The following is a 10,366-nucleotide window of genomic DNA, read 5'->3' on the forward strand; positions in this document are numbered from 1 at the left end:
CCATTCTTATCTAATATTCCACCCAAAGGACAATGATTTCATTTTATAAAGATCATTAGTCAGTGAAATATATATTTTAGAGAGTTTCTAGTAGGGAAGATTATTTTGGCAGTCACTGGAGTGTACCAGATGGTTCATTAACATAGGCTAGACAAGTCAGAGGCTTTCAGAATCATTTAGAAAATGTCAAACAGAAACAAGAACCCTGTCACTTTTTATTAGAATTAACTACATCATACCCTGGACACAGATTTCACCTTGGGTCAGAAAAATTAATACAGAATTATATGAATTGTGTAACATACTAGGTTAAAGATAGGGCTTCCTCTTGGGACTCATTTGCTAGCAATATATTATGGTCTTCTACTTTAGGAATCCTCAACCTTTCTTTTTGTAAGCTATGAAAAGAGCTGACCTTGCTCAGACTCCATTGGTGTCTAATTGATTTGAGGTATATGCAGAATTTCAACAAGACACTCCGCTAAAGGTCTTTTGTGATCATTTTCCCAGGAAAGTTGGCAAAAGGGTTCACTGAATATTCAGCAGCTTGTAAAGGATGCTTTTGTCAGGAGGAAAAAAAAAAAAAATCCATTTAGTGAAACACTGCCTTCGTAAACAGGAATTAAAATGCAACTCAATTGTTGTTACTTTTTTTTTTATTATCATTCAGATGTCAAAAATCTTGAGAACTTCCAGCTTGTGGAAGGTGTTCAAGAACAAGTGAATGCTGCTCTGCTGGACTACACAATGTGTAATTACCCACAGCAAACAGACAAATTTGGGCAGCTTCTCCTGCGACTACCAGAAATCCGGGCCATCAGTATGCAGGCCGAAGAATACCTCTATTACAAACACCTGAACGGGGATGTGCCGTGTAATAACCTTCTCATCGAAATGCTGCATGCAAAGAGAGCATAAATTATACCCATTAGAGCTTCTGCTTTCAAGGAAAAAAAAAATATTCTGAACTGCTCCAAGCAACACTAATTAAAATGTGGTTTTAAGACTTTGCAAAATGGTATAATAATCAAATACTAATAGTAAATAAGTGATGTATCAGGGTATTTGTATTGCAAACTGTGAATCATATGCTACACATCCCCAAAGGAATCTATATAGGACTTTATACTGGAGTGAAGTGAACTTACCCAGTGGATACTATCACCAATGTCACCACGAAAGAGGACAGAATTATTCTTGTATATTTAACTCTGCTGATTACCAATATGAAGAAACTTGGGAGAAAAAACCTGATCCGTATTATCGAGCTAAGATAGTGAGGAATTTGAGTGCACTAAATTCCTTCACTGCATAGTAGGACTTTGAAACCAGTTCTAATAGATGCAAAACTGCATCTATAGCATCTTCTGTCATCCTTACGAGGACCCAACACTCACTTCTTCTGCGATAAATGATGTGGCATCCATTCAACAATCTGTGAGAGAGAGCTGGCGTAGGCCATGTGCTATGTAGTATCGCCACCAAATCCCAAGAGGCTGGTTTTGACTGTCGGTCTCTCAGGCCTGCAAATTGCTAATATGAAGAATCTGTTATCCAGTTAGCTTGGCATTCTTACTATGTTCTGAAGTTTGTTTTGTCACGTGTTCATGTTGTTCTATCAGGCAGTATCCCTCTTCCACTGCTGTTATCGGATAGCTATTAAATAGCTAAGATAAATATTCCAGAACAAATTAGCCAATTCAACGATATACTTAACTAGTGGAGTGGCTAAAATATGGCTCTGCTATATATTCACAGCCATTTCCAAATAAAGGAAGTGGAGATATTTTAGCCATCACAAACAAGAGCTTCTTTGACCAAAAAAAAAAAAGTTTTTTAGGACGCCAAATACTGATGTTAAAAAACTAAAAAGAAAATTAAAAAAAAATGCATTTAGGGATGTAAGAATAGACAAATGAATTGTATGACCTGATGATGCCATGGAGCTTATTAAGAAATGATCTTTAAAATTGCCAGTAATTAAGAAACTTAAATTTCAACTCAAACATTCAATATCTGATGAAACTTCTTCCTTTTAAAGTTAGGTAATACACATCTTCTACGCAAAGAAAGAAGAGTGATACTGCTATGTCTATGTAGGCCAAAGTCTGCTGCAGAACAAATATTAGAGAAGAACAAACAATTATATCTCTGTCCAAATGAAGGTATCAGTATTAACATGTAGTGCTACAGTTATAAGTCTTGCCTTATTTCATTACCCTTAAAGGTAACTGTGCAGGTGTGGATCAACATACATTTAAAATAAAGTATTAATCTCTAACATTAACAAAAACATAGTGTTTACATTCTTTAGGTCCTGTGGGGAAAAAGCTGTGATAAAATTGCAGAGCAGTGATTTCCTTATTATTTCTTTTAAATTGGTAATTATTTTACCAGTACTTAATTACTGTATGTCGTGAGACACTAAAATCAATAGGGATATTTCATTTTTACTTTAATTTTTAAGATTATCGGCTGCACAATCACTTGTAGAAACTGTATAAAATCCTAATCCTTTAATTTTTTTCATGAAGATTGCTGGCTTTTGAATAGTTTATTTATATTGTATATGATAGTTTTCACTGTAGACAATTATGATGCTAATTTATTGTTCTTTGGTTTCATCTTTATATAAGATATAGCCAGAATGAAGAAGTCAAATATGTGTTTACTGTAGCATGTCTTCAAGCTAGTGGAACATAGTTCAGGGACACACAAGGGTCTTTACAAATTAAAATCATTCACTTGATTAAATGTCTGTAAATCTTCATAATCCTAAATGTAGTTTATTTAAATCTATTGTAAATTATGTGAGTTAGAGCTTTTTCTGTTTCATGTGAACTTGAAAAGGTGCATTTCTCTTATTTTTTTTCCAACCATTCATACATTGTATACCAAAGATATCAGTTATTACATCTGCATTAGTACAAAGCACACTATTTTAATCGTATTAATCAGCTCTAATATTCTGTCCATGCATAGGGTACAAACACAGCAAAGCCTAGTGTCTGCGACTCCTAGATGCCTGTCTTATATCACAGAACACACGTACTGTTGTACACACCAAAAGCAAACCAAACACAGCTCCCTGACTCATCCCACACAGCAGACATGCAAGGATTATTTAAATAACAGTGTTCTCCCTCAAACAAACTAAATTAGCAGAAAGGAAAATGCAGGTGGCGATTGATGGTGGCTGTGAAATACGTTTACCCATGTGTACAAGATAAGTGTGGTCATTCTTTCAGTTTTGGAAGAAAACAAAGCATATTTCAAGTGTTGGCATTCTGTGCTTTCTCTTTTTTTCCTGTTGAAATGCTACAGTGAATCTCACTGAATATTAAGAAAAAAGCTGAAAAAATCTTGCTAACTGTATTCACAGCACCATTATCTATATACAGGACAAAAGAATTAAAATAAGGACGTAGAAGAAAAGAATGATTTTTTCATACAATTTAATGGAAACAATTTCAGATAAACTAACATATTTGCCCACATCTGTGGTTCCAAGAATCCCACCAGATTGCCCAAAGTACACGAACAAAAAAACCCAAAACGAACCAACAAAAAAAAACCCCAAAACCCCACCACCCCCCCCCCCATGTTAATTGTTAACTACTTTGTAACCAGACATTTACTTCTGACTGCCTTATTGATTACAGGACATATTAGTAAAAGCAGACTAACATTGAAAGGGTTTGGCTTTGGCTGGTTTATTATAATTGTTCTGTGTTTGTAAACAGACAATCTGTAAAGTCTGACTATTTGTATTACAGATGTTCTGCAGCTGCCTTGGATTTAAATCCATGCAACTCTTAGAATGTGCAGTGAGTTACTTGTTGAAGTTGAAGTTCTCTTACTGTATCGGTGAAATACATATTGTCATGTCAGTTATTGCCAGGAGTTTCTCATTGCCAATGGAATTATATTTTTTTTTCAGTATTTCAATAAATATTGATATGCCCATGCTGATTACTTTATAATTGTCTTTTTAACAACATCATTCCACTGAAATGAAGCACCAGTCAAAAATCAGTTACTCAGAAGAGGAGAGTAAAATGCAGGAGAAATAAGCACCAGAGAGAATTTGATGCAGAGCAGAAGACACAAATGTAGATAGCGGCACCTTCAAAAGCTCAGACAGCTATGGTGAAATTGCCTAGGCTGAAGCAAAATAAATACAGCTAAACAGATCAGAAAAGCTGAATCTCTTATCAAAAAGGAATTTACCAGTTAATACTTTCCAATTAATACCTTTCATCTCATACCGCACACTTAATTTTTGCTTTACATGTTACCCATGAAGAGTTAAGCAGCCAAAGCATCAGAGAGGGAAAATGACAGAACAAAAGAAAATCAGGTAACAGGATCCAGCAGAGCTCAGGATAACCTCTCAGCAATGCAAATATGTGGCAGGGCCAGGGGCAAACCCACAGCTTCCAACACAATGGCCAGCAGAGGCTGCCAAGGAGGCAGATGTTACTGTTACCAGAGAAAAATATTTTCCTAAAGTTGCCCTCTGGCTCATCGGATTGCAGTTTCGAGAGCAGGAGGTGAAGTGGTCCAAGAGAGCTTGTCAGCAGTACCCTACTGTTTTGAGACCAAGTCCACCGCTTCCCCTGAACTGTCTGGTAGTTGAAAAGGGGCTGTTCTCTGAGGTGCCAAATGTTAATGCTTCAAGGGGAAAAAACAGGGCCATAACTAGGTATTTACAAATCCTGCACTTGAACGAAACAAAGCTGGTTCAGTGTTGCAATAAAAACAGATTAAACCAAATAGGATTAGGTGGCTTACAGGTGAGGAAGGACTATTTTAACTTTCAGGAATCATAACTGAAACCCATGATTTTGCGTAAGACCCAGGGTCTTACGCAACCCAGATTTCAGGGTTGATATATTTTAGATAGTTTTCCTTATGAGAGATATATTTTGGGGCAATACATCTAGTATATACAGTACGCATTTAAATTACAAGAGGATTTATTTTTAACCGAGTTTGACACTGGTTCTGGAACGATCTGCTGTATTTTTTTATTGGAATCATGGAGAGAGGGAGTTCAATGTAACACAGGTCAAGTCAGTACAATACTTAGTGATCTTGACAATTTCCTGGAATACTGAATAACAGTTTTTATTAACCCCTAATTTGAAGCCTATAGTCTAGATACATCACAAAAGTTCTAACAATATTTCTACCTTCTCCAATATAGTTGTTGTTGTTTTCCAGGGAAATTCTATATAGGTGCATCTGCCGGAATCTGGAATGGCAGACAAAGAGCATTAAACTAACAGCAAGCCAAGAAAATTAAAGATAAAACTTTTAGGGGCATCAGGTCCTAAAGCTATATAACCCTGTGATGCTGGCATGAGCCCAAATACTTCTGTGCCAGTCCAGCAATTTCAGTTGCACATAAGCCTGTAGAGAAGAGATTCATTTTCTAAGGGTAATTTGCCAACAATATGAAAAACCTTTGCTGAACGATAAAGGCAGAAGAGGGCCTGACCCTCAGATGGAGCACAGACATGCCCACCCTCATGTCAGTCGACCTAAGCTGAAGAGAGCAACACTAGAAGCTACTTGATAGATATAGTCTGATCCAGCACACATCAGTGGGACAAGAAAAAGCTTCCCTTCATCAAACGTACTTTCCAAACCTCTTATTTTTGCTCCTCTGCAGAACAAAACCCTCTCCAATTTATTGACGGTCTTTAAGTCTGGCATGCGAGCTTGGACTTGCAATACTAGGTGAGTTTTCACCATTGCCCCAGTAAGGTCCTCAGCCCTATTTCCTATTCACTGTAACTTCCTTTAGTCCTAGATTAACTATCAGGCTTATGGCAGTTTCTGCTATGTATGTCCTGTGTACACCCAAGTGGATAATTCAGGCGCAAGGTAAAGCAAGATGGTGGAATGCAGACTCCTGATGCTGTCTGTATTCATGGTGGCGCAGCTGTAGTGCCCTGCACAGACCACTGGTGCCCTGCCTTGGTAAGGACTACAGGTTTTGACATTAGTTAGCAATAAAACACAGGCTAAAACAAACTGCAGAAAAACCTAGCGCTGGAGTCACAATTTTGTCCATTCACATCTTGCTCTTCCTATGCTTCGGGATCAGTAAATTTCCTGCAAAAGGGTGAAATGACTCTCAGTTTGAGATGAAGGATGTTAGGACGCTTCCAGTAACACCAATCATTTATCCTGCTGCTGCAAACCAAAACTTTCACAGAGCAAGATCCTCCCTGTGCAGCATTCATGTCAATCACCCTGCGACTGATGCTGCTGAATGTTTGCTGGATACTACCAATCCAGGCTGTCAGTTGCAATTATATAGCAAAACAGGGACTCCGCACCAGAGGGAATAAAGTGTGTTTGTGGGAAGGACCCCAAACAAGTCACTGTTTGTACAACAGAAACTGCTGACAGCCATTCAGCAGCTGCTGGCATGCCTACAGACACATGCACACACGCCACATGGCACCTATGGGAATTCTGAAAGCACGTTCAAACATCCAGTACTTCTGTTCCTATATAAAATATTTCATGAGGCACTGCTCCCTGGGGGACACCGACCTTCAGTCATCTGCGCGGCTTGATTCCTGTTTCACAGCGGTGTCCTTCCACTCGTGTAAACAGAACAGCGTTGGTGCAGAATAATGGAAAAGTGAGGCAGGCCTTTCTGATCAGTACTGTGGCGTTTATATCTTGCACTACATCACTACAGCTGTCCTGCTCTTTACCACTTGATCTCAACCTACATGTATCAAAGAAGGGAAGTTCTTCAAAGCGCTCTGCTTCCTATAGCAAAGCAGCACATTGCAGCTGTGTGTTAAAAGGAGGCCTGTAGGACTGCCTGAATTTGAATTTCACGGTAAGAAATATGGAGTATTGTAAATGTCTATTATGATCAGTCCATAAACTACAGTAGAAAGCAAAAGAGATAACAGGGGAGGAATAGCTCCAAAAGAAAATAAAATAAAAAGGAAGCACATGGACATGGAGGAGACACAAGGATTTTTATGTTTCATAAATATTTAATCTTGATTCACTTTTAATCTAAAGGAAAAAACCTAAATAAAATATGCTGGATTATTATCATTGCTTTGAAAGATTAACAAGGCCTGAATAAATTATCATTTATGTATTTTAGGGACCTGCCACGGCAAGGGATATTGTTTTTAATTTTCATTTAATAAACAGTTTTATTTTACAATGTATATAAATTTCAGATAAAAAACATGGCATGGAATAATTGATTGAATATGTTTAATCAATTCATTCAACTCATGCTGTGAAAACGGAAGCTTATTATTGGAGTATGTTTTTATTTAAAATCAAACACTATAGCTGCCTCACACACTATGTCAAATTGTTTTTTCACGTCGCAGATTCTACAGTATTCTACAGCAATGTCCTGCTCTTCCTAAGAAGACGTTGCAATGAGTCCCACAACGCTTGGCTTTGCAGTTGCAAGCTCCCCCCAAGTCCTGCATGTCTTTGCATACAGAACCTCAGACGCTGAAGCTGAGAGGTGCTGACCATGAGAAGGTGGGGCTGGGGCGCAACTCATGGTTTTTGTTTCTTTCTTTATGTTAGTCTCTCTCCTCTGCTCCCTCCCTCCCAGTGACAGCCCTCATTCTTCACGTGAGCCTCTTGCTGCCTTTCCACTCCTTTCATACCACTCGGATTCCCTCCACCCCAATTCATGCTAAACATTTCCGCTTTAATTTTCCTTTTCTTTGTATTACAAACAAAAGTCACAAGTCAACTTCACCCAATGCATCAAGATTTTCAGAAGAGTAACCTATATGTTGGGGAGGGGGAAAGGTCAAGGACACGATATTGTCTGCATGTTTCGAAGCAGCAAAGTGACCACAAATGTCAAAACAGGAAAGCGACTGCTGGACCTGGTCAGACCAGGCTGAAGAAACCCCAGCCAAAAGCAAGACAAGGTCACCAGTCAGTCCACTATGTCTTGGCTTACAATGGCCATCTCCACAGACCTGAAAAATCAACAATTCTTACCTAACATTGTTTTCAGAGGGAAAATAGGAAACATCCAAGAATTTTAGTTCAAGAACGGCACATAAATATTAATACTGGAATCTAAACAGAGGAGCAGCACCAGGGCTGGGATTAAATTATTTTAAGACAGACTTTTTTGCGCCAACACCACACTTAGCAATATTCGACATAACCAAGGAAACAGCCTTTGCCAAAAAGCGTAAAGGGAACAAAATTTTTCTCTTTTTTTTCTCTGTTTTTTTAATATATCAAACTTTGACATGACTTTACCCCTTGGGCATCCTGCAGGGAAAAAAGAAAACTAAAAAGAAACCCCACTGTACTATTTGGGGTGACAGATATAAGACGCCTTTCCGTGCTGTCAGAAAAACTGGCTGGTACCTCACCTGGTGTGGCCAGGGTCCTGAGGAGGTCTGGCGGAGCAGCATCAACAGTGTCTCAGTAATGTTCTGTTCAGGTTGGAGCAGCAACTCCAATGAGGCAGCAGGGGCACTCGCTGCAAGTGAGCGCTGCACAGCCTGGCTGCTCCGTGTGTGATGGTACAGCACATTGGTGTCACGGGTTGCCAGCCTGTGAACGGACAGAGGAGGTAAATTTAGTGAGATTATCTGCTGCTCTAGAACTATGCTCCCCCATTTATTTACTTGGAAGTAATTAATAATGCAGAATCATTGTCCTTTTATTGAGTGTGGGAGTTGTGAAGAACTTAGCAGAATTTCAATAACAGATATTTTCAAATATTTAGACTAAAATTGATTTATTAAAAGGATCACTGTACTGATGCTATAAGCTTCACCCTGACTTACCTCTCACCTAATTTGTTAAATTCAAATTTTGGCACTGTTTGGAGGTTGATTTCATGTGAACAACTACACGCAGTAATAATATACACAAAACAAGAAAAAAGCTCCAGAAAGGAAGTGATCACTTTAGGGTGATAAAATTGAGGCCAAGGACACTAGAAAAACCCTGTTTTCTTCCTGGCAGTTACTTTGTAGTTGTTCTGCTTTGTTTTAATGCCTTCTCATGAAAGCCCTAAGTAATACAATACAAACTAATGTAGCCAGGAAGAAAATGATAATTGGTTTGTAGTTTAAAGAATTATTTTAGAAAAAAGTGTATGTACAGACATAATTGACATGTTCCAGAAGATAGATAAAAGAGCAAAAAGTCTTGCCCCACTTTTTTCTTTAAAAAAAAAAAAAAATTGTTGTATTTTGATAGGCCTGTTAGTCATGAGGTATTTGAGGCTCAGGTCTGTAGTACAGCTTGTATGAGAGATGGTTCCTGGAGATCCAGAGCAGACAACCCAGGAATCCTTAATTCTCTTCAGTCACAAACTCGCCTGTAATCCTGGAAAATCCCCAAGATGCGCTGCCTCAATCTTCCCACCTGTAACACACAGCCAAGGCTGACCTACATCCCGCGCTGTTCCAGAAACATGGTTATTTGTCACAATAACGTTTAAAACCTGTAACAAATATGAGAAATAGTTGATAAGTGCCATCAGGATGTGAGGTGTTACTGGTGTATCCACCTGAAGGGAGACTGGCTGCCTGGAGAGCACCCAGGCTGCTCCAGAGGGGCAGCCTTGAAAGGTTGGATTTCCCAGGCAGAAGGCAGCTTTTGTGCGCATCTCCTGGCATCCACAAATAAAGCCTGGCTTTGGGGATGGTGTTTTATTGACAGACTCCCCCTATCCCAAGGTACTAAGGAAGAAAAGAGAAAGAACCAAAGAACAAGGCAAGTTCTCCTGGGAGGAAACACAAATGAGGACAAACTCCCTCTTTCCGTTTCAAAGGATTTTTCTTCAAGTTATTTGATATCATTTCAATCAAATGTAAGCAGAGATTTCAACATGTTTCTTCTGAGAGTATTAGCCTCTCTAACAACTCTCTCAGTCTCTCTCTCTCCTCTGATTTCCCCAAATGCACAATGTGTGGTCGTCAGCGTGCTAAGTTAAGCGTTCCTCCCTTAGATCATTATTTCCACTCTTTAATTGTTCTTTCAGCCTTCTGTAGAATTATTGTTACCCAGATTGTGTTGGTGCTGCTTTCCAAACACAGATGAGTAACAGTTCCTGCCTTTAAGAGTACACATTCTCGAAATAAACCTTTCAAATTCTCCACCCAAGACAAAACACACCAATTACAGCTGTAACAGTCTTCAAAGGTTTTTCAACTCTCTGAATTCCTATTTCTGACATGAAACAAAATACACATCTTTTATTAACGTAAAACTAAGCGGGGCCTTTTCCAAGAAACTGAGCTTGCATTGCAAAACTGACCTTAAGGATCTGCACTTCCCCAGAAATAAAAGTCTTGAGTTTTAGACCTTTGCCATG

At 38.8% G+C, this 10,366-nt stretch overlaps 1 protein-coding gene across 2 annotated transcripts in view; it reads left to right on the forward strand.

Moving 5' to 3' along the window:
• NR5A2 (nuclear receptor subfamily 5 group A member 2) overlaps nucleotides 1-3,975 on the forward strand; it is a 99,867-nt gene extending 95,892 nt beyond the window's left edge. For both annotated transcript variants that reach the window (XM_052802033.1, XM_052802034.1), the window contains one exon: nucleotides 671-3,975. In XM_052802033.1, coding sequence (XP_052657993.1) covers nucleotides 671-918 — 248 coding nt within the window. In that variant the 3' untranslated portion in view covers nucleotides 919-3,975. The remainder of the gene's footprint in view (nucleotides 1-670) is intronic.
• The last annotated feature ends 6,391 nt before the right edge of the window (nucleotides 3,976-10,366 follow it).

Source organism: Harpia harpyja, chromosome 11 (genome assembly GCF_026419915.1).
Source record: "Harpia harpyja isolate bHarHar1 chromosome 11, bHarHar1 primary haplotype, whole genome shotgun sequence".
NCBI lineage: Eukaryota > Metazoa > Chordata > Aves > Accipitriformes > Accipitridae > Harpia > Harpia harpyja.